A 24105-nucleotide genomic window follows, 5' to 3' on the forward strand; every position below is an offset into this window, starting at 1 on the left:
AGATGTAGGGAGATACATACATCTATCATATAAACAGGCCGTAGATTGAAGACCCATCTCTTCAGGCTTAACGGTCCCTCCTAATGACCTCTTCACCCCCACTACCCCCCTGTACAAATTTCTCTCCTGTTAGATGATTCACTTAAACAAATGTATTTGTTGTAAGTCGCTTTGGATAAAGGCGTGTGCTAAATGCCATAAATGTAAATGTAAATGTGAAAGTGTAACAGGGCTCATGCTGCTGAAAACAGCCTTGCTTCCTCGTACCTGCATTCTCTGTATTGTCAATACACATGACCGGAATACGCGATGGAAACGAGCTACGCCAACAAAAAGCTAGCAATTTGATGGCGTGAGTCGGCGTATTTCAACTTGAGGAATGACTTTATCACCTTTTCAACTTGTTTACAAAAGCAATAATAGTTACTGTAGCAATGAGATTGAATGTAAAACACATTTATTCAAAACAAATTGTATGTATACATTTATCTGAGATCACGACAACAAATGGTCTGAACTCTCTGACCTGTCTGTTGTTTGACACAGGGAAGGGATGGATAGGTTGTTTTCCTTGTCAGGTTTTAAAGACCCTCATTTCCCCTCCCAACTGCACATCAAAGAGTTCTCACTTCTATTGCTGTTCTACTTATTGAAAAGCCTTAGCATCTATTAAACAACCTCAATGCAATCACTACATCCTCCATAGAGAAGAACTGTATGGTTTGTTTATTGCACAGATCCAGGGAAGTTATGTGGGCCCTGAAAGAGCAATGGTTTCACAACATACTATTGTTATATATTATTTTGAAAAAGCGCTATTCTAATCAGGTTGTTTGTGTAGTTAGCAATAACTGTGGTTGGCTCCTATGTTTGAAAAGGTACTGAGGAAAAAAAGAAAAGAAAAAGAGGCCATGGCTCAGTGATGTCGCCAGTCATTGCAATTACTGTAGCATAGGTACCAGCTGTTTCCAATTAGGCAGGACGGTTAAAAGACACACCTGGAACCTGGTGGTCATTATACTCACAATGCTCTGTTTAGTTTGGTGTTAGCTGGATTGTTAAGACCTCTAAAAGATATCTTGCGACACAATCTCTTATGCTGTTTGAATTGGCTCCAAGTTTTTTTTTTATTCTTATTGAATAGGTGTAATCATGGTGGCAGAAATCAAAAGTTGGGCATTTTGGAGGGCAGTTCTTGCTGAATTTCTGGGTATGACTGTCTTTATCTTTATTGGCCTCTCTGCTGCCATAGGGAATAAGAATAATGGCAACCCAGACCAGGAAGTGAAAGTGGCGTTGGCGTTTGGGCTAGCCATTGCCACTCTGGCCCAGAGTTTGGGCCACATCAGTGGAGCCCACCTGAACCCTGCCATCACCCTGGGTCTGCTGGTCAGCTGCCAGATCAGTATCCTCAGGGCTCTGTTCTACACTCTGGCTCAGATGGTGGGGGCGGTCTTGGCCAGTGGCATTGTGTATGGGGTCAGGCCAAACACCACAGATTCGCTCGGTGTTAATAAGGTAAGGATGTCCATGTGATTCCGGTTTGCTGGGTAATGCCTCGTTATTGAAAGGATGATGTTGAACAATGGCCTAACAAGTGAACTTGAGATTGAGATGCCAACATCTTAATTACATGTCAATTTTCCTTTGAATCTAAGATGGAGAGTTTTCAGCAACTGCCCAGTCCTTAAAAGGGAATTGCCAACGTTGACAAAGACTTGAATTAGTGATTTCCTCCATTGTTTGAGTATTGAGTCCAAAGGGAACATCAAACAGCTCTGAGAATTTAGTATCAACTTTTGAAAATGTGTTTGCCTCTGATTTCAGCATTTACAATAAACTATCCATTTCTGGCAGATGTTATAGGAGCTCAAACGGCAATAGCTTATCTCCCGACTCCCTCTGTTTAAGTGCGTCCTCTGAATTATGTTAATTACATTGTACTCTCCAAGGGGTTATGGGGAAGAGATTAATACATGTTTTCCTGTTCTCCCTGTCGTAGCTGAATGGAATCAACCCTGTTCAAGGTTTTGGCATCGAATTTCTGCTCACCCTCCAGCTTGTCCTGTGTGTCATAGCAACCACTGATAAAAGGCGGTGTGATGTCAATGGTTCAGCGCCTTTGGCTATTGGACTATCTGTAGGCCTGGGACACCTTGCAGGGGTGAGTAAATCAAAGCTTGCCCATTGTTTTTCATCCGCCTGGAAATGGTTTAAAAACCTTGCAGTTGTAGTGCTGAATTGACCGTATATAAACTGGGCCTCAACAGTGTAACTTAGTTTTGAGGCCCTTAATGTCACTTAAATGTTGCTGTTAATCCAATGTGACTGTCTTTCCTCTTAACTCTGGCATTATTCCTACAGATCAGCTACACGGGTTGTGGGATCAACCCGGCGCGATCCTTTGGTCCTGCTATCATTCTGGATTCCTTTCAAGACCACTGGGTATGTTCAAATATGATCAGACTGGTTGCTTTTCCAATTGTCTGTTGCAGTTGAGCCAGGCAGATCAGCAGATTGCCATCAAATTGATTTGGATCCTGGGATGTTAAACTCTTATCGAGGCATGACTACAATGGGCAACCTGGAACACAACCAGAAGCTTATTTCAGTTTGCAGCAACAAAGGATGGTTGATCATTCTGTTCAAAATGGCCATCCTTTCTTGTCAATCATCCTTGTCTTGTGTCTTCACTACTGTATGTTCTAGGTGTACTGGGCGGGGCCTATGACTGGCGGTGTGGGGGCAGCCCTCATCTATGACTTACTCCTCCAACCGAAGTCCGAGGCGATGACTGAGCGACTCAAGGTTCTGTGTTGCGGGCCAGACCTAGAGGTCGACGGACCAGACCACGAGCCTCTGCTGGGCAGGGGTGGCAATGCTGAGTGGACCAAGCAAGATATCTGATGTAGCAGAAAAATAACCCATCAATCGGTTTGCATGTGATTTATTCTGCAGCTTATTCAGCCCTCTTGTCTGAAATAAAGCATGAAATACATTTCAGTGTTTGTTTGTTTAATCTAACTAGCCAGTTCAGATCTTTACCTTTTGGACACGGTTGCACCATCATTGTAGACTTGTGTATTGCATTTCCTGGTCGGCCATTTTGCCTTTTAACTGTTCAGTCTTGAGGTTGACTCCTTAAACGGCTTTTGTGGCCAGTGTGAAAAGTGGTGAAAGGCTCTTTTAAATGTTTCTTTACTGCACATTTGTGAATGTGAGTCACCTCCCACTTTCACTCGGTACCCTGCAGTATAAAATGCTGCTTAGCCAGTGTTCTGTTTATGACAACGAAGACTAACACACAATTACAGAAGCTATGAAAGAACTCAAAAGTTGGGCATTTTGGCGGGCGGTTCTTGCTGAATTTCTGGGTATGACTGTCTTTATCTTTATTGGCCTCTCTGCTGCCATAGGGAATAAGAATAATGGCAACCCAGACCAGGAAGTGAAGGTGGCGTTGGCGTTTGGGCTAGCCATTGCCACTCTGGCCCAGAGTTTGGGCCACATCAGTGGAGCCCACCTGAACCCTGCCATCACCCTGGGTCTGCTGGTCAGCTGCCAGATCAGTCTCTTCAGAGCTCTGTTCTACACTCTGGCTCAGATGCTGGGGGCGGTCTTGGCCAGTGCTATTGTATATGGAATCAAGCCAAATTCGGGGCTAGGGGTCAATCGGGTGAGTGGCCATCACTTTTGTCTGTTCTTATTGTCAGATTACGTGTCGGTCAATTCTGAATATCATTAATAACCGTCAGACCCAAAGTGGAAAGTAACTCATTCATATGTATGAATTCATATGCAGTTATTTTGTTCATAAGTGGAGATTTGATGGTTTTTTTGCCAGATGTTTTTCCATGCTGTTTTTACCTGAGGTGCTGAAATACTCATTTTTTTCATGGGGCTGAGTTCTGAAACATTTAGTGACAAAACGTTGTTATAAGTAATATGTTATATTTTTAATTTGTGCCTTGCACAACATGTGCTTAATCAAGCTCCAAGCTGACTTTTATTATGAAATTCCTTATTTAGTGTCTCTGATCTCGCATGCCACACCGTATCTGTAAGCTCATGGACTCCAATGTATTTCCCAGCTAAATAATATCAGTGCAGGTCAAGGCTTTGGAATTGAGTTTCTGGCCACTCTCCAGCTGGTCCTGTGTGTCATTGCTGTCACTGATAAAAGGCGGAATGATGTCACAGGCTCTGCACCCCTGGCCATTGGGCTCTCAGTGGGTCTGGGACACCTTGTAGCTGTAAGTTATTATGATACTCCACTACATTTTGCCAATTCAGGAAGTGAATTGAATTCCTAGACTAGATATTTGAAAAAAGGTAATAGTTTCAATGATATTTCAGTTAATTGAAATTGTATGTTCCAATAGTTAACTGTCTGGGTCTGAGTTCTTTATTTATACTCTACAGAAAATTGAAAAAACACAACTTTGGAATATTTGTTTCATATCACTTCCTGAATTGAAGGAATAAAAATGGAATTGACCCCAACCCTGACTCCAACATATGTTTTATGCTCTAGTAGATTATAAAAATGTAAAAAAAAAAAAAAAAAAAAAAAATGGGGTCAGGAAAGGCAGTGTGAAAATGCACTTTTAATGAACAGTAAAGTATAAACATGAGATGAAATGCAAGGGTTAAATTCGAAGTGAATATGCATTGGTATATTCCTAGTCCCAAACTTGGAGAAAGAGAAAATCACTCCCCTCTAAGAAGCTTTAGATTCTTGTCTATGAGCATGTTTAATTTGGCTTGCCAACATATTATCAATTAATTAACTATTCTGATGTAACTGTGCATGCATTTGTTTATGCTCTTGATGTGATACTGCATATGTATGAATAGTGTTGTTTTTTGTGATCTTTCTATCCAAAGATCAGTTTCACTGGATGCGGTATCAATCCTGCACGTTCGTTTGGCCCAGCAGTCATTCTGGAAGCCTTTGATGACCATTGGGTAATCGTTTACTTCAGTTTGTGTTTCACAAATAGATAAAGATGCTGTCATAGCCCTCATTTTTAAGTGCCCATGCTGTAATCTACAGTATCACTACTCTCTAAATTTAGCACAGATACAACATTTGGAGACATTTCTGCTCCAATATCAGGTGTACTGGCTGGGGCCGATGTGTGGAGGCGTGGCGGCTGCCCTTATCTACGACTTCCTCCTGTATCCTCGACGGGAGGACATGAGCACGCTCCGGCATGTTCTGCTCAGTGGGACAGAGACGGAGAACACTGCCCCTGAACCTGTCCTGGAAGGCAGAAGCAGCCCTGGACCAAGTCAGTGGCCCAGACGTTGAGAGAGGATTCATTTCAACTGTCTATTTGAACTAGATTGTACATTTAAATGTTATCTACAATTGTTGCAGTGACATACAAATCTTTGAATGTTCTTTGTATTTGTCCTTTATCAACGCTTTTGTTTGTCATACACCTTTGGTACATACCCTTTTTCCTTTCCTTCTAAAAATATCATTTTTTATTAAACAAATGCATATGCAAATGATATTCTAATAAAGAATATATAATCAACAAGCGTTTGTTTGAATTTCCTGGGACTGAAAGGCACTACAAGTGAGTCTCTGAGGAGGGCTGTGAACAATAGACCAGCTTCCAAGCGGAGATCGCTCATTGTCAACATAAGGATGGGAAGGTATACCTTCTGACCCGGTATCATGGAAGATACCATCTTCCACACCAGACACAAGCTGAGGGCACACAGACGGGTATATTGCCATATATAAGACTGCTTCATACATGCAACCTTCATGCTGCCATATTCCCAACCCCCCCCCCCCATAGTCCAGCCTACGTCATCCACTCATTACAATATGCATGGTAAATACTATTAAAAAGTACATAAGTGGTATTAAAAGTACCCTGACCTTGACAAAATGTCATCGGAAGAAGCCATCACACAAGTAATTCTAAGGAATAAAAAAATACTCACTTTGGAGGAAGTCCAAAAAGTGTCAGACTACATAGGAACAACACAAGGATGTGAATCAGTTAATGGAACATTGAAGCACACGCACAAAAATTATGATTACAGACAAAGTAGAGATCAGGGAGTTTTAATTTCCTCTTGGCTGTGTCACAAGACCTATTCTTCCTACAGCAGTATACATGACCCCTCTAACCTACCCTGTTATGGATATTTAATGGTCCCCACACCCTGCACTAATCATTGAGTAACCACCAAATGTCTTTGACTCCACAGGACAACCTAATCTAAACAGATACTGCAGAGTTGGAGGGGGGGAGGGAAAGGCCACCCAGGCCCTAGACTTATACTAGTGAGTTATTCTTGGCTAGGTAGCCAATGAGAGCCAGGAAAACCTCTCTGCTTGGATGAACATCCCCTCGTTGATCGCTGCTATTATCCTGCTCTGTGTGAGATGATCATTAACCTCAAATGTGTTAACCCCCAAATCAGGTTGGAATCTCCCCCCGGAGGATAGTGCAATCAAGGTCTACAACATGTTGTGGCATATTTGAAATTGTGTTGAGATGAATAGTACAGCTCAGATGTTAATGCATTTAGCAAAACCATAGAGTCAGTGATGTAAGAATCAGGGGGTTGTGGTCAATTTGATTTCAATTAAGTCAATTAAGGAAGTTATTTTAATTTTCAATTCAAAAATGGAAATAAATGTTTTTCTGTTCATTGAGGACTAGTTGAAAAAAAATGCCCTATTGGAAATCATCGAAATGTCAATTTACTGTCCTGTCCTGAATTGACTGAATTGAAATTCAACTGAGCCCAAGCCTGGTAAGAATATAGTGCCAAGCATGCTTCCTCAACACGCTGTAAATGCACAACATAGCTGAGGGGATTACAGTTACAGTCCATGAGTACTCAGTTCAACTAAACTAATGAGTGCAATTCATCTTGTAAATGTTCCTCTTCTTCTCCTAGATTGGATTAGTTAGTCTGCGTGAGGGAAAATACTGTATCATAAACAGACAGAACCTTGGCTAGCTATGGATCATTTCACGAAGAACAGGTGCAAATTGGTGAAAAAAGCCTGAGTCTGAGGCTTCAGCAATACCGTACAATTTGTGTTGGTATTGCAGCGGATGGAGATGTGTGGGCGATGACCTTACTAAGATGCATGGAGTTCCTAGAACTGATCTGTCTGATGGTATCTTTCTGTCCTGTGATCATGTGATGGGACCATCCAAAGCCTCTACTTCCTTTGTATGTTTAACCTCTGAGGTCAACACATTGTGTTTGGCTCTTGTTTTGACGTTTGCCGTCAACTGCATGGACAATGCACTTTTTGTTGTCCCTTTGGAGTCTATCGTTTCATCTCATAGTTCCTCTCATAAAACTTTACTGGCTTTCATGTATTTCAGCTCCTTATTTGATGAACTGAGGCTATTCCATATGGGACTTCACTTTTTCTACTGTGGAGAACTGAATCTTTTGCCATCGATCTTATATTTCTCCTACTCGTCCTCCTATTCCTTGCATTTTTTAATTTCATTTAATATAATAATTGTGTCTATATTCATAGTGTATTTACTGTATATGTATGCCCATGCATGTAGATTTCATTTTGAGCAAAGAGCAATATTCAATAGAACCTCTGACTGGACGCTCCTTCTGCCTTAGTCTAAAATGTTTATTTGGAATTTGCATTCTCCAGCAGACCTCCCTGGACGTTATAGGTTAGTTCAGCTTAACCCAGAGTTGAAATTAAACTAAATGGGAGTTTTGAGAGGAGGTAGCAACCAGCCCCCCTGTGCTGCCCCATCTCCACATTCCCTGTGCTGAGCGATGTTGAGCCCTTATCTGTGACCCCAGAGGGACTTAACACGTTCACTCCCTTTCTGCTTTTCGTCAGTTACTGGAACAGGGTTAGAAACTGCTGTGGTGGACGGGGGAGCTGTACTGAGATATCGTGAATTGTTTTGAAATGGAGGTGGTGTTCATTTGGATCAGGTTATCATTGCGAGGCCAGTGAGAGAACTCTGTGTACAGTCAAAGCGAAAGAGGTGCCACTTAAAACTGCTGGGTCAAGCAGCTATGACTTCCCTCTTTTTTGACTGCCCCCGACCACACAAGTAAAGTAAATGGTTTCTCAGCTCTTTGCCTCTGTGAGATATCGACACTCCCTGCCCACATTTTCACAGTTTTGTCGCTCAAACAGACGCGAATAACACCCAAAGTTATGTTAACCGTCTATCCTTCTCAGCTGACATTGCAGAAACCTACAAAAAAGTGTCCTGTCTTTTCAGACATAAGCATACCTCCCTCATACATGATTCTGGTGCTGCGAGCAAATACTGAACACATGGAGCGAAAGAGGTTTGGTGGACTCACCAAGAGTACAAGAGTTAGTTCAGAGGAACTGTGCAAGTGCAAATGATCAGCACCAATGGGGTGGCAGAGAGGCTGGCCAGTGACCAGAAAGAATGGAACACTCCCCATGTCATTTATGAATCATCATTTATAATCATTTATCAAATGTATTATATCAAAGTTAATGATTAATGTCAGTCAAAACATTCAAAAACATGATATTTTGCTGCGGTCAACACCATTGTGGCTGCATGAGTGCACATTCCACATTTACCAGTGAACATTATTATGTTTCTTCATGACAAGGAGTGGTAGCGGAGTGGAGCGTTTGTAGGATGTTGATTTTAGTCAGCCTCAGCAAGAAGTAAAGTGAGACGTGGGATCAACGTACTTTATATTCAGAGAGCACAAAAATGCATTCAGACTTTTTCAGGCTTTTTCAGGTCAGGATGACATGTTTTCAATGAAATTAGCTGCCTGGTCCAGATTCTTTCCAATCCCAAATTGTACTGAATTGCATAGTTTTTTTTAAATTTGTTATCCATATTCAATTTAAGAAATGACCTGACATTATGGCATTTAGCTGCCATCTTCTGGTCTCATGGAAATTACAACCATCGGATTATCCAGATAAATACATCGCAAACAATGTATAATAGCTCCATGGTGGCACAGATATAGTGGATAAAGCACCTTTTGATGAAGTGGCTCATTTTCTGCTCAAAGTTGCAAAGTATTTATTAGAATAATATGATCATTCATAACATAAAGGGTTTATTTCTGCCCAGACTATGAACGCACCCCCAGTAGTTTGAACCGGAAGTACAACACCAGTCCGGGTTACATCGTTTAGGTGGAAACATGTCTCCGATCTTATTCAATTTTATCGAAGCCAAAGATAAATTCACGGTATTAGATTGTTTATAATGCTATATTTTACACGGTTGCCCATTTGACGTGGTTTACTAAAATATCTATAGAAACCTCTGGGTTTGGTAACCACTTAACTAAACTAGCTACTAGCTAGCCAACGTTAGCTAATGAGGCTAGCAAGCAGGTTATCATCACGTATTTGTTTGTATCATCTTTGTTGAACTGTTCCTCCTGTCACCCACACAGGCTTCGACCAGAAATGCGTTGGACAGTAAAACCAGCAAACCGTTAATACATGCATTCAATCAACTCACTGGGAAGTAAGTGTTGTTTACTAGCGAGCTGGTAAAGTGGGCCAGTTACATCTTGTTTAGTTGATTGATCAAACTATTCGCTAAACTATTCCTTCATTATCTCATCCACCTCACTTGATTCCTGAAACCCTCCCTACAGTGAGACGGAGAAGAAAACCACCCTTGACCAGGCTTTGAGGGGTGTCCTGGAGGAGCAGATCGTAAGTGTTTGTCCTGCATCAGACCATACGTCTGTAGACAGCAGTAGATAGTCATGTGGGTATGCTCAGGTCCAAACGTGTTGACCGGCAGTGGTTTTCCTTTACATTTTAAATGACTTTGTTAGAGCTAAAGAGACGTGAACAACATTCTCTTTTATTTTCTACAGGTGGAAAAGAAGTCATGTGTTGATGACTTCTTATCCCTCATTTACCTCAGCATTGATGGAGTCACAGAGGGTAAGTAGTTGGCACAAAAAGCTTGAATATAACTCACATAATGTGTAGAACGTATGTTATATAATGTATTATATAACCTACATAATGCTAACCAGAGGATCTGACCCTATTTGCACTACTGTGTATTTGTATTATTGTATTATTATTTGTATTTTGTATGCTGCATTGTCATCAATCAAAGAATTTTACTCCCTGCACTCCTGTATGAGACGTAACAAGAAACTTGAAACTTGAACTCACTGTAGGGACGGAAAGTGTTCTGTATCTTGGCCAAGTGATTCAGCACAACTGAAGTTTGCTGGTCCTGAGTGTTTGATCTGTGCCAATGTCTCTGTGCAGGTATCTGCTCAGCCACAACCCCCTTCCTCCTCCTAGGAGATGTGCTGGACTGCCTTCCTCTGGATCAGTGTGATAAGATATTCTCCTTTGTTGAGGAGAATGTCTCCACCTGGAAATCAGTGAGGCTCTTGTGCTTGTATTCTTCCTACAATGTGGATGGAAGTCAATGGAACTCATGATATTGAGATATTGGGATTATTAGCCAATATAAATATAGACCTATTATTGTCAAAGACACTTGCCTTTTCTGGTTAATGGTTGAAGTGAGGTAGTAACATCCTCAACACTTAACATGTGATTGTTATATGATCTGTGCCCTCTTCCCTTTTTTAGAATTCCTTCTACACTGCTGGGAAGAACTATCTGTTGAGGATGTGCAATGGTGAGGACTAAGTCAACTGTTGGTATAATTGACCGTAATCATGTCACCAGATCCTACTTTCCTCCATTCACTGCTATCTTTTTGCCCCGTAGATCTTTTGAGGAGGTTGTCCAAGTCTCAGAACACGGTCTTCTGTGGGCGAATCCAGCTGTTCCTGGCTCGCCTCTTCCCCCTGTCTGAGAAATCAGGTGAGAATACTCATTAAGTCACTAACTGCCAAATAATTCACCTAGAGTGCCAAGTGTTTTATGTGGTATTGGCCTAGCAACAGTACTTTGATTGGATACAAAGTGAAGCATCGTAATATATGCATTTTGGTGAATAAAGTCATCCTTGGCACTCTAGAATGTTGACAATTTGGGCGACTTTATTCACCCTTGGCACTAAATTAGTTAGGCGCTCATGCTTTATCATACGGGTGAAGTTATGGCCAGACCACCATCCTGTTCCTGAAGTGTCCTTATATTCTCTATTTGTGTTTAGGCCTCAACCTGCAGAGCCAGTTTAACCTTGAAAACATCACTGTGTTCAACAAAAATGAGCAAGAGAGCACCCTTGGCCAAACGGTATGTGCCTGTTCTAGGTAGAGTTGACTATATTGAATGTATGTAACAGGGACTTGTCCCCCGACACTCTCTCAACCTTTTTTGTTACTCTAGCATTCCGAGGTGAAAGAGGATGGTATGGAGGTAGAAGAGGGGGAAATGGGAGATGAGGATGCACCTGCACCATGGTAAGCATCCTTGTTCCATGAGGCATCAAGTCCATCTTTCAATGCTTGAAATCACCAGCAGCAAGATGGACGGTATAGAATCTGGTAGACTAGAGATTTGTCGGTCTTTTCACATCAGAAATGCCTGTCACCAATAATGTTGCTCTGTTCATTTCAGCTCCATCCCTATTGACTACAACCTCTACAGAAAGTTCTGGACCCTGCAGGACTACTTCAGAAATCCTGTGCAGTGTTACGACAAGTTCTCCTGGATGACTTTCCTCAAGGTGACCCTTCTGCCCCTTTCCCCAAAATAGTTTTCAGCCGTCTCTTTATCTTATCGATACCAAGGTATCACAGAAAATTATAGTTTGCTTTGAAATGTTTCTGTAAGAAGAGAGAGAAAGAAGAAGATTGTTGAGTTGATTTACGTTCCCCTGTGTCCTCTGTAGTACTCGGATGAGACGTTGGCGGTATTTAAGAGTTTCAAGCTGGATGACATGCAGGCCTCTAAGAGGAAGCTGGAGGAGCTCAGGACCTCTGGAGGAGACCACGTCTACTTCGCCAAGTTCCTCACCAGCGAGAAGGTAGAATATCTCACCGTTCTCCTCATTAAGGAGCAGTGTCATATCCATATTTTTGGAAGGGGCTTACCAACATTTTTGCATTTTTTTTTATCTCTGATAGTTACATTTGTTAGTAGTCACATTCGATGTAATAATACATATCAATGTAGTGCTCCCTGCTGGACATGTCTTCAGTTGACACTCGCATTCTCCCCCCTAGCTGATGGACCTACAGCTCAGCGACAGCAACTTCAGACGGCACATTCTCCTGCAGTACCTCATCCTGTTTCAGTACCTGAAGGGCCAAGTCAAGTTTAAAAGGTGAGGCAGTCTTAAAAGAACACTTCAGGGGTATTTGACCGAAACACGTTGTTGTCTAGATCACCTTATGGACATGTGGGCATGTGATAACATATTTGGAAGCAGTTTTGTCAATCAAAAGCTAGGTGTCAGTAGTTTGAGGATTTTACCCTGAGTGACGTATTTGCGAGTAATCACCTGTTTTTGAAAACTACAAGGAGCTTTATGGAGGAGAGAGCTCACCGTTCCTGACTCAGCTACTGCCTGGTTTCTTTACGTCCATAAGCACTGCGCTAGCACATACATCCATTACTTGTCTTTGGTAACGTGCTTCTTAGCTTAGACGTGCCTCCTTGATGGCTTGGAACCGCTAAGCATTATGGACGTTGTAGGATTTATCATTTATCATTTGACATATTACTTCCTGGTCTGATAAAAGGCTATTTTCTCGCTTATTTGCGTAAATATTTAAATATTTCCTGGCTATTTAGACCACAAAGACCACTTATAACTTGTGGTCGTGGTGACCATCAGTGAAACGTTCCTTCAAGAGCAGCTCTTGTCCCTGCATGCAATAGGCTAGGTTGAATGTAGTCTCATGTGTAGGCAGATGGGGAAATTGCCATGACGAGGGGGGGGAAAGCCCTCAAAATCAAATAGCAACTTTTTAGAAGAAATCAAACTAATAAACAGGTAGGCTATTTCAATACGTCAACAACAGTGAAAAACAAGACCGGTTGGGTCGGTCCCTGCCAATCCTGTGAGGTGCGGTGGGGAGAGAAGAAGTTCACCATGCATATCTGTAAAGCCTGCATCACATTTAGGAAAATGAATAACAAGAACGTGAATTTAGCCTACATACGTTGTCGCCTAATTTTAATTTCTCATAAGTAATCATTTAATAATTCATTGAGTGAATGCTTGCCCGACACTTTTACAGATTCAGTTTCATTGTCCACGAATTACAGTGCCCTGGAAATGCCCCCAAAATAAAAAAAATGGCCCAATTTCCTACACTAAACATACATACCGAAATACTTAATGCACTTTGCCTGACATCTTCAGTAACCGTTGTCCTGTCCTGTCGCAGCTCCAGCTGTTCCCTGAACGACGACCAGTGTGCGTGGATGGAAGAGACGACCAAACTGGTTTACCAGGTTAGTCCCGTGTTCCGTGTTTTGTTCACACAGTTGATTTTGGAAAAAATGTGGTGTTATGAGAAACATAAGACTCTCTTTCCCCTCCTTAGCTGCTCAGAGAGATCCCCCCCGATGGAGACAAGTTTGCCACCATGGTTGAGGTAAGCCTGGTCTAAGTGAATATTCAGTAATTGCAGCTAATTAGATATTGTCAATTAAATGTCTTTGTGTTTCCCGACATTGCAAGTTATCGCTTAACGAAACAATTACAGTTTTACTGTATATGATGATGAAAGGTTATGAATGATGAAAAATGTGATACTTTCTCATGTTTTGACAGCATATCCTGAACACAGAGGAGAACTGGAACTCGTGGAAAAATGAGGGGTGCCCCAGCTTTGTTAAAGAACGGTACGGCATCAACATTCACTAATGCTTCGCTGACGAAAGTATGAAAGTCACGAACGAATGCTGAAAATGTATGACATTGTAAAAGATGACTGGTGACTCTGGTGAAATTGGAGCTCTCTCAGAAGTGTCTCTCCCCCTCACCTTGAAGTGTCTCTGTTCTCTTCAGACCTGTAGATGACAAACCCAAGAGGCCCACGAGGAAAAGACAAGCGCCAGAGGACTTCCTAGGCAAAGGCCCCGACCGCAAGGTCTTCATGGGAAAGTAAGCAGTCCCTCCCTAACCTGTCCTCAGCAACAGGCACAGAGGAATGAGTTAATTTAGGAAGTGTGTTGTCATACAGTGTGCAAATCACAGGCCGAAATCCTAATCCTTGAGATCTGCATGCGTAACTCTGACTTTCAGGCATTGAGAGAGAGATTTGCGCCGAACGTTGAGTTATGTGCGCTAATGCATGCTCAAGTTAGATTTATTTATTTTTCTCGCAGCGATGAGCTCACCAGGCTGTGGAATCTCAACCATGATAACATGGAGGCATGCAAGTCGGATCACAGGTGAGGTCAAGGTTTTGAACCGTGGTGAAGCTGGTCAAAGTTGAATAATCACTGTACCTACCTGTACACTTTCTTTCAATTTATTTTTTATTTCAGCTTGTTCAATATCTTACATGTGACATTTTACCTTAAGGGAGTTCATGCCTTCACTGGAGGAATTCTTTGAGGAGGCCATTGAACAGGCTGACCCGGCCAACATGGTGGAAGATGAGTACAAGTATGTATATGCTTTCAAGTGTTGGTAAATGTCAAAATGCCCACTGCCCTGAAATGCTTCTCAACAGTGATGGAGAGACCCAACCTTGGTGACCCAATGGTAACCCTGTCTATGACATCCTTCCCCCTCTCCTCAACCCCTCCCCTCTCTCCTCAACCCCTCCCCTCTGTGCCCTGAAGGGTTGTGAGGAACTCTAACTACGGCTGGCGAGCCCTCAGGCTGCTCTCCAGGAGGAGTCCCCACTTCTTCCAGCCCACCAACCAGCAGTTCAAGAGCTTGGCAGACTATCTAGAGAGCATGGTCATCAAACTGGCCAAAGAGCTGCCGGTGAGAATTGTAAAAAGAATTGTTGGTAAAAATTGTTGTTTTAACTGTCTTACCCCATCAAACCCTAAACTATAAACTTCAATTGTTTGTTAACAATGTAATTGTAAACAAACGCTGTACAGCTTCTATCATTTTGATCTCATGAATGGTCAGTCCTTGCATCCATAGCTCATATGAATTTGAGATCGGTTACATTGCTCTAACCCCATCCCTCAGGTGGGTGATCCACCATTCTGATTTGTTTGAATCAGAATGAGCCTTTATATATTATGACACCATTATAGAAGGTTGTTGAGCTTAGTTTCACATGTACTCTCATCAACTCAGCAGGAGACATTTTTTATTGATGATCGAAATATTGTATAAACATGTTTACATGGCTAAATCAGTATTAGTAATGTGATGATTAATGAAATGAGGCAGTTGATTTGTATGCATGACCCACAACTGTTATCATATGTGATGTATGTTGCCGTTTAAAAATATATACAGTACATCTTTTCAAATGTGTGATTAAGTGTAATTTTCTAAAAATGTTATCTACTCCTTCCCCCCCCACACAGAAGGACCTCCCGTCTGAAGAGATCAAGACCGGAGAGGAAGACGACGATGATAATGGTGACAATCTTCTCAAAGAGAGCAACGACAGTAAGTTGAAACTGATGTCGGTTCTGTCAAATCAAAATGTTTTGGAGACGCGAGTCAGCTGGTCTGAAAATCTGGGGTGAATGGCTGAAGATGCCAGTTACCAATACGTCCTCATTCTGCAATACACAACTAGGGCTCCAATATGCACGTGCCAAAATGTGAGCTGTCGGCCATCTTACTTAGTAATATTTCTAATACACACAATCCAATGGGGTATTTGAATACTATAACTGTGATTTAAAAAACAACAACTCATTTATCCATGATTTCTCGATTGTCTACATCCAGGCCCGAGCATGCAGAGCAAGCTGGTGTCCAACCAGCAGATGGATGAAATGGCGGCCAAGCTGGGAGCTCAGTGGAAGTCCCTGGCCAGCCAGCTGGAGATGAAGGCCTCGGAGGTGCGGGAGATCGAGACGGACAGCGAGGACGTGGACATGCAGGCCAAGCTGCTGCTGGTGGCCTGGCAGGACCGCGAAGGGACCCAGGCCACGGTGGAGAGCCTGGTCATCTCCCTCAACGCCGCGGGCTTCTCCGCCATTGCCGACAGCCTCAATGAGGCATAGAACATCCACATAGAACATTCTTCTATTCTCTTTTAAATGTACCCCACTGGCTGGTCAAGGCCTTTTTTTTTTTCGTTAAAAAAAAGAAAAAAAAAAAAAAAAGTAAGATTTCAAACACATGTTCAAGCTCAAGGGACTCGTCATTTTTCTTCTGTAGAAATGTCATTAAAGTTTTTTTTTCCTAATAAATATTGTTCCGTTCATCTAAGAAATGAGTTAAAAGAGTCAAGGAAACACAGGTCAGAGCTTGGTATAACAGTTTATTTTCACCATTTATGAAAAGCCAGTCAGTCAATAACTTATTACAGACAGTGTTGACCGTTACAGGTCCTAACATGTGGTGGCAGGGTTGTCAGGACGACCGCATGAGAGAAAGTGAAGAATATTATGTTAGCAGAGATTTTGTAGCTGCTCTGATGAGATCACTCCAACAATAAGGACAAGAGCAATGTGCAATAATTAGCCGCGTTTAGTGGGGCACAACGTTGTAGAGTGCTCAAATATATTATGTAGAACAGACATGCCTGTAGAATACCAGTAAGGAATGGTGTGAACTCTATTCATGACATTTCTATCTGCAATGTCGACTACATTGCACCCTCCTGAACATGACCCTGGTTTGTTATTCAAACCACGTTTCCCAGAGATCTGACAAGTGATGGGCTTAAGCGTTGTAACTGTGGTAAAGGGGGGGGTCTCTGAAGTACATGTGATTTTGTAAGGTACGAGGCAGGATATCTCAAAGGACACCTAGACCATCTGTAACTTGGCCCAGAATTTCTGTACAAGCAGATTAATTATGACTACAGAGGAGTACTTTGCTACCATGACATGAGCACCTTATTAAAAGGTTTTAAAAAATATACAATGTGTATAAAACATGTAATGAAACTGCACAGCTAGATTTCAAACCTGTTTTTCAAGGATCTAGTCCAGAGATTGCCTCTAATAATCCGTTTAAAACCTTGCTTCGATAGCATACCTCACTCGAATTGATGCAGGATGAGTTTTTACAAGCATCCTTGTCAGTTACAAAAACAAGAAAATTAAGGTAATCAATTTTAAAGACACCCAGATTTATTGCACATCTATGCAGACAGTGCTTGGAAATGGCATTTTTTGTGGTTGGTTGTATAATCTTTCGTCATCTGCAGTTACTTCTCCTCTTCAAGTATTTCCAGTCGCCGGGGTCCATAGAGTAGAACGTATGCTATATGCCAGTCACCTCCGCCAGACAGCTTCAGTATGTCCTCAGGAGCCACGACGCTCACCTTGTCATCATCAAACTTCACCCATTCATCTGTACACATCAATCATAGATACAGAGAACAACATCAAGTCCTTCGCTTCAACCTACAGGGTGCGGCGTTCAGGTAAACATTCAATGTGTTGAGAAGAACAGACACAGTAGGAGTGTTTGTCATGTGGATTGTCGAAGGAATCGAATCGGCCAGTATATGCATTTCATTTCTGACTGCTATGTCGACGTTTCCCCCTCAATGAACACACACCTTGTTAAGAAGTTATTGTTCACTCCAAAAGCAAAGTTTGCTCAATGTTTCTCAACCCCAAAACGGGTCCAACATCAACTAGTCCATATATGTTTAAATCTACCATCTGCTGTGTAGATCTGATTTTGGGCTGAACAATCCCTTTAAAAGATGCACATTCAAACAACCATATCTGGTAAGAGAGTGATACATTTGATGTATTTTACATGCATCAAGCTGTAGCTTCATTTCAAGCTGATAATGGAATGGAAGGTTACAATTGTCTCAGCATGTCAATCCTCCATCCATAAAGCATCCTTAACTCACTAACTGCCAAAGAATTCTGCAACACTCACCACCTAAAATGCCAAGTGTTTTACATGGCATTTACCTCGCAACAACACTTTGGCCACAAAAAGAAGCATCATAATTCACACGTGAGTGAATAAAGTCAGCCTTGGCCACTCAGAATGTTGACAATTTGGGAAACATTATTCGCCCTCGCCGCTAAGGGAGTTTCTATGCGTCTTGTGTTGTCTGGTGCGGGAGAGGTCCGTCTATAGTTTACCTTCTTTCCTCTTAACCCAGGCGACGTAGTGACCGGAGGAGCTGGAGCGGCCCTGGTGGGTCAGGACTCCCTGCAGGTCGTAGTAGCCGCTGTTGTTGGAGCCCAGATCTGCAGGGAAGAGTCAAATCAAATCAAATCTTATTTGGTCACCTACATCGCAATACAGCCGTAATAGATAAGAGCGAAATGCTTTGGAAGCTTGCTCCTCGATCCAACGACAATCAACTGATTCACACCTTGGTTTAGACACATATTCCTCACACACAAGTGACTGGCAGTTTCTGTGTATGGGCAGGGATCAAAAGGTGTGTGTCAACCAACCGTCAGCAAATGAGAAGGGCTCGTATTTCACGTCTTTTGGTGTTCCCGCCTTCTTGTCTTCCTGTAGTGTGCACACAAGGAGCGGTGGTAAGCTACATGAAACACGCTTACGCTCTTTGAGTTATATTACAAATGTGCCATTGCATTGCTCTTGAAGGAAAACACTAAAATAGCATTGGTTCTTACCTTCTGTCCCTGTTTTTCCAGTTTCCTGTCCTCCATTTCCTTGAACTTGGATCTCACCCCCACCATCTTCTCCTGAACCTCAGAGGTACAGAGTTCATAGATGTCCAGCATGAGGGGGAACTTGACATCCTGTCAAATGAAATGAAAAAAAATATTATTAATTAATATCTATATCTATCTATCTATCTATCTATCTATCTATCTATCTATCTATCTATCTATCTATATATATATATATATATATATATATATATATATATATATATATATATATATATAGACAATATTCTTTTGTGGCTGCTTCCTGATAAGTCCCTTCACCAAAACTTCAAGCTGCCTACCTTAAGGACTTTGGCATTGACAGATTCCTTCTCTTTGTAGAAAAAGCGGACCATCTGAACAGTCAGGTAGGCAGGGAGACGGCTGACTTTGGACTAGAGGATAAAAGAAAAAATCAATTTCATCTTTTTGAGCAATGACATCATAGAACTGTTATTAAACCGAATAAGTGATTTATAAAAATGCTTCGTGCCTCCCCCAAAAGGTGGAGTCATGTCACTGACACGACTTTGTAATACTAATTTCACCTGGTGACAAGTAAATGAAAGTTGGGGAACGTGTGCAGACACTTACAGATTTTATATACAGGGCGTTTCTTTGCAAAGACGGGGACAGCTTGGTGATTTCTTCCTGCAGTCTCTGGAGAGATACACAGACAAACCCGAGACGAGACATGATTAGATCAGTGTTGTCATGGGGACAGAGCTTTCATGAGCGTGTGTGTGTGTATGTACACGTGCGTGTGTGTATGTGTGCGTGTTCCCTGCAGGGCTACTCACCAGCCTCAGCCCGGTGGCCAGGTATTTGACCTCCTGGTTAATGAAGCAGCTGAGCTGGAGTTGACTCTCCGTCCCCTTGGTGGGCTCCTCTTCCTCAGACTCTGAGCATTTCATACTGGGAGGGAGGTGAAGGAAGACACTGACACAGAGGACGGGTGACTATACTGGTTTAAGGATGGAAAGATATGTGTAAAGCCATACTCGATGTTCCCTCGACATTCATTCCTTCATTCGCGTCAGACATATTTTCCATATCGTCAATGATCATTAGATCGTTAGAAGACCAAAACAGAGGGCAAGGATACGTGGTTTCATACTCCACTCCAAAATACTGGTCAATGAAGTTCTTCTTTACAGGGGCGGCAACCGCTCCACTCTCAGGCTCAGTCTAGGATAGAAAGAGTCAAGTCTAATACATACATAGAGGTACAACAACATCCTTTATAAAGGGAAGGTCTTTTGTCTCTACACTTCGTTTACTGCTGCTCCGAAAACTCTCTCTATATATTTTTACTGCATTTAATGTTATTACTGTTGATGTTTCTATTTGATCTATTTATCCTTATTAGATTCTATTGTTGATGTTGTAGAGCTGCTCTGTCTCAGACATTTCATTGCGTTGTATTCAACTTGTATTCAATGTAATGACTTACCTCCATGGAAGTCTCTGCTTCTTGCGGTTCTAGCTTCTGCTGAAGGACCCTCATCATCTGCAGCCAGCACTCGTTGGCATCCTGGGGAGGTCAAATTACAAGCCTTACTCTCAAGAGATTCAAGGTCCCTTCAGCCAAAGTGCTTTCCATATTCAGAGTCATATCGCTGGGAAATTCACCACTCAAGCTAGTCCAGACAGGACGCAAACATTAAGTTAAAGCATTCCGTTCCCATCTCTGGATGTGTTGGTCATCAGACCATATTCCTTACCGCCTGTTCTAGAGTCTAGGCCTAGTCAGGGCAGGGAGGTGACTGGTACCAGGGGGTCCTATAGCTCACCTGCTGGAGGTACTGGCCCTGGTCCCCCTTCTCGGCAAACTGCGGGAAAGCCATGTGCAGGAATTGCAGCAGGATGATTGGGGGTATGCTGGAGGAGGTCTTGTCCATGGTCTCGTATAGGTCACGGAGGGCTGAGGGATTTTATTATTATTGATATATAGCCTTTGATTCTTGAAGAATGTTACTGAGAAATGCCTCATGAGCTAAGTTCAACTGCACCCAAAATACAAGCCTGTTTTACTCCATCGGTTGTTAACAACGTAATTGTAAACAAACACTGAATCGCTTATGGTTAAAACTATGATTTTGATCTCATGGATGGTCAGCCCTTGCATCCATAGCTCCGTCTATGTATCAGAGAGTGATTACATTTCTCCAGCCCCATCCCTCAGCTGTTTACCAAATAAAGCAGCGAGGAAAACGCTTTGTTATAGTTTGAATCCAATGTCCCTTTAATAACCTGATTATGCATTCAAAAACTAGGACGACGCCTAGGTGAGTGGAAAAAACTTTAATACCCCACCGAACAATAAAACTGATTCTAACGCTGTGTAGGAATTCCCACTGACCTGCTGTGATGTACTGGGATGGTGCATTAGCCCCTGAGGATCGCAGAGCACCCGCATACCTGTAGGGGGAGACAAAGCACAAACAACATGAGCAGGGCCAAAAAACACCATGTTCCATGTACCATTCACTGTGAAAACAATCTATACATTTCCTAACATTAAAACACACTCCGAAGACCTGGTCACATTCATGTTTCAATCAGAAAGTGAAAATTACACATGGTCTATATATCATAGTGAAGAGTCTGTCAAGAATCTATCGAAAATTGAGTCAAGAGAAAGTACAAGGGATATTATATACTAAAACGTAACATGTCAGCTAAATCTTCATCAAATAGATTGTGACTAAACTTAATATATTTCAGTTAGTGCAGATCTATGACGTTGTTGGTACTATCACAGTGATACCATGGAAACCTACCTTCTGAGGGCTCCTTTGAGCTCTGGCACTGAACGGAGACACTGCACTGTGGCATTCATGTAGCAGGTGTTGCCCAGGTTGGTCAGCCCACAAGGCATTTCCATCTAGAGATGACAAACGCAAAGAAGGGTTTCTTTCTCTCAATATGGCAAAACTCGACAAACCAACCACAAAATAGACAAATGTCACGCATGGTAAGAGATCACTAGTTTTCACCAGTGAACTTAGAACTAGGGATGACATCAGAAATCAAAGAAACTAATAGTTGCTAGTAAACATGAACTTACGGCTGAGGCCAGCTGGTCCTCAGTCATGTCCTCTACAAACATGGGCCTCACTGCTGGCTCCTCAGGCAGGGCCTCTGCAGAGCCCATCATCAACAGAGTCATACCCTAAAAAGAGAGGAGGACCTCGTTACAATTAACACACGGCACAACACGTTTCACTATGGTAATCCATGGATTGGGATATATACATCAGCCTGTAGCATAGACCAGCAGTTCCCAAACTTGGGGTTGGAACCCCATCTGGGTTCCCCTGATGTCAAATGGGGTGTCCCCTGATAAAATCTAACTAACCTCTATGATTTCAAACATTTTTATTTTGTAAGAAGACAAACAATGTCTGTGTTTTGCGCCTGTAGCCATATTGCAGTGTTTTGGGGTTTGAATCCAACCAATAAGAGCATCTTTTAGGCGATTAGAATACACTTGGACACCATTATTATGTGTATGGAATAGCACGCAATGAACAAGACAAAAAAATACGTATACTTACATTCTTTAGTTTGATGTTTCCCCACTCATCATCCTGAAAAAAACCCATACACATTTACAATGAATTTCTTTGGGCCCAGAAGACATAATGATTGCTTTCTAAACAGTGACAGTGCAAGTGTACCTTCAGAGTGCCTCCCTTCACCATAACCTTCTGCCTCTCTGGCTGTACCCCTGTCAGAGCAAAGAGCTGAGCCTTGAAGACCATGGGTGGTTCCTCAGTGTTCAGCTCTATTGCGTCAAACTTCTCCTTTCCCCATTTCACATTCACTGAGGAAAAAGAACAAACAGAATAGTCAGATCTCTTTATTATGATCATCACGGGGTGGAGAGCACCTCTCAAGAATGTCTGTGCTGTCAAGTCATGAATGACACAGCACAATAATAACGTATAGCTACAGTGATCATATGTTGAGGATAGAATCTAACAAACCGCTGAAGTCAAACGTTTTTAAATGTTTTAATAAGCCCTGGTGGCTAACTGCTAGCTGCGTTTTGGAGATGATGTTTACAATACAAAAATCTAGGTTGGTTAACTAACGTTAGCCAATTTAGCATGCTAGCTAGCCAACTTAAGCTGGGATGATGTGTTACCCTGCGGGACAATTTAGATAGAAAACCGAATCAGAAAACCAACTCAAAAGATGAGATTAATCTGGACCACCATCGAATTATTGTGAAATACTGCGACAACTCTGCCGTACACAACAATACTGACACTGACATCCATGTTAGCTAGCTACCTGCTAAGTGTGTTATTTGCTAGCTAGCGTTATCTAGTTAGCTAGAATGTGACTAAATGCACCGATTTAGCTAGCAGTGTTAGCAACTTAACTAGTTGCAACGATTGTTATGCTGTTGGACAAAGTGAAACATTTTATCTAAGTTAGATAGCTAGAAGTTAGCTAGTTGACTAGGCATGAGTGCAGGAAAGTTAGCAGCCAAACTAGCTCAACTAGCCGGCTAGTTTGGCTAATCTAGATTGCTAGCAATGTAGCTTCCGCAACTTTGTCTACAAAATATTTAGCTAGGTAGCAAGCTTCCCTGCATCAAATATCAATCCCGAATCTGTTCATTCGCAGATGCCGGGTAGCTTGGTGACTCTTATGATTACGGCCTAACGTTATGTTATCAAGCTAACTAGCTCGCTACAGTGCTAGCTAACTAGCACGTCATGCTAACTGTGATCTCTAAAACACACGTGTAGGTTATAAATGTTTCTGATGAGTCTCCAAAATGCAACAATTCGCATCGTAGCGCTTACTTACCTGTAAACACGGGCATCTTTTAGGCAGTTGTGTTGTTTGCTAATGTCCAGTTCCAGTTACCGGGGCGCGGATTCGCTGTCTGCTTTGGCTACACCGAACTTCATTCAAACAGCCCTCACAATGACGCTGCAACTGCACGCTGAAACACACATCGATGCGCTCCGGCAGCAGCTACCCAGCCTGGTCCTGAGCCAGGTGGCCGTGATGATGAACTTGACATCGTCACTGCAAACAAATATTTCTAATGAGAGCGGGTGGATTGACCGGCTATTCAGACCCTCAACCTGAAGTCTAGAAGCATTGTATTTGTATCTTAGTCAACACTGACATGGCCTAATTGTGGCCACCCCTTATTGTGTAGTAACCATTTAGTGAATCAGCTGTTCTTTCCCATCCCATGTCAGCCCCCAAGCTCCAAGCTGTTGCCTCCATCAGGAGCATATTCAGTAAGGCATAAAGCAGAAATAATCTATATATAAAATAGTCAAAAATAGTCAAAAATCTTTATCATACACAAAATGATTATTCTGTGCATCATCTACTTTAGGCCTATCCAACCTTGTAGACTT

At 42.2% G+C, this 24105-nt stretch overlaps 4 protein-coding genes across 4 annotated transcripts; 3 read left to right on the plus strand and 1 right to left on the minus strand.

Moving 5' to 3' along the window:
* Nucleotides 1-1152: 1152 nt before the first annotated feature.
* On the plus strand, nucleotides 1153-2907 carry LOC310819296 (aquaporin-1-like; the record flags this gene model as incomplete). The annotated part of the gene is made up of 4 exons (XM_083690539.1): nucleotides 1153-1518; nucleotides 2003-2164; nucleotides 2365-2445; nucleotides 2710-2907. 4 exons carry the CDS (start codon nucleotides 1153-1155, stop codon nucleotides 2905-2907), a joined length of 807 nt encoding a protein of 268 aa, XP_083546665.1.
* A 412-nt stretch (nucleotides 2908-3319) lies between these two features.
* Nucleotides 3320-5469, plus strand: LOC310818961 (aquaporin FA-CHIP-like; the record flags this gene model as incomplete). Its single annotated transcript, XM_083690086.1, has 4 exons — nucleotides 3320-3676; nucleotides 4092-4253; nucleotides 4888-4968; nucleotides 5120-5469. 4 exons carry the CDS (start codon nucleotides 3320-3322, stop codon nucleotides 5312-5314), a joined length of 795 nt encoding a protein of 264 aa, XP_083546212.1. The 3' UTR covers nucleotides 5315-5469.
* Nucleotides 5470-9154: 3685 nt separating this feature from the next.
* Nucleotides 9155-16299, plus strand: thoc1 (THO complex 1). The gene is made up of 21 exons (XM_083690078.1): nucleotides 9155-9231; nucleotides 9442-9515; nucleotides 9649-9709; nucleotides 9877-9946; nucleotides 10286-10404; nucleotides 10619-10667; nucleotides 10760-10855; nucleotides 11151-11233; nucleotides 11327-11400; nucleotides 11558-11666; nucleotides 11832-11966; nucleotides 12166-12266; nucleotides 13336-13402; nucleotides 13495-13545; nucleotides 13725-13795; nucleotides 13962-14057; nucleotides 14282-14347; nucleotides 14481-14564; nucleotides 14744-14891; nucleotides 15455-15539; nucleotides 15828-16299. The coding sequence occupies exons 1-21, from the start codon at nucleotides 9184-9186 to the stop codon at nucleotides 16103-16105; spliced, it is 1965 nt and encodes a 654-aa protein (XP_083546204.1). The 5' UTR covers nucleotides 9155-9183; the 3' UTR covers nucleotides 16106-16299.
* Nucleotides 16300-16351: 52 nt separating this feature from the next.
* Nucleotides 16352-23650, minus strand: usp14 (ubiquitin specific peptidase 14 (tRNA-guanine transglycosylase)). Its single transcript, XM_083690079.1, has 16 exons — nucleotides 23537-23650; nucleotides 22393-22538; nucleotides 22270-22302; nucleotides 21780-21884; nucleotides 21493-21596; nucleotides 21072-21130; nucleotides 20503-20633; nucleotides 20163-20243; nucleotides 19815-19897; nucleotides 19510-19624; nucleotides 19304-19369; nucleotides 19012-19104; nucleotides 18671-18799; nucleotides 18485-18545; nucleotides 18164-18271; nucleotides 16352-17405 (listed from the first exon to the last, which is right to left on the minus strand). The coding sequence occupies exons 1-16, from the start codon at nucleotides 23550-23552 to the stop codon at nucleotides 17260-17262; spliced, it is 1476 nt and encodes a 491-aa protein (XP_083546205.1). The 5' UTR covers nucleotides 23553-23650; the 3' UTR covers nucleotides 16352-17259.
* Nucleotides 23651-24105: the final 455 nt, after the last annotated feature.

Source organism: Argentina silus (genome assembly GCF_951799395.1).
Source record: "Argentina silus genome assembly, chromosome: 18".
NCBI lineage: Eukaryota > Metazoa > Chordata > Actinopteri > Argentiniformes > Argentinidae > Argentina > Argentina silus.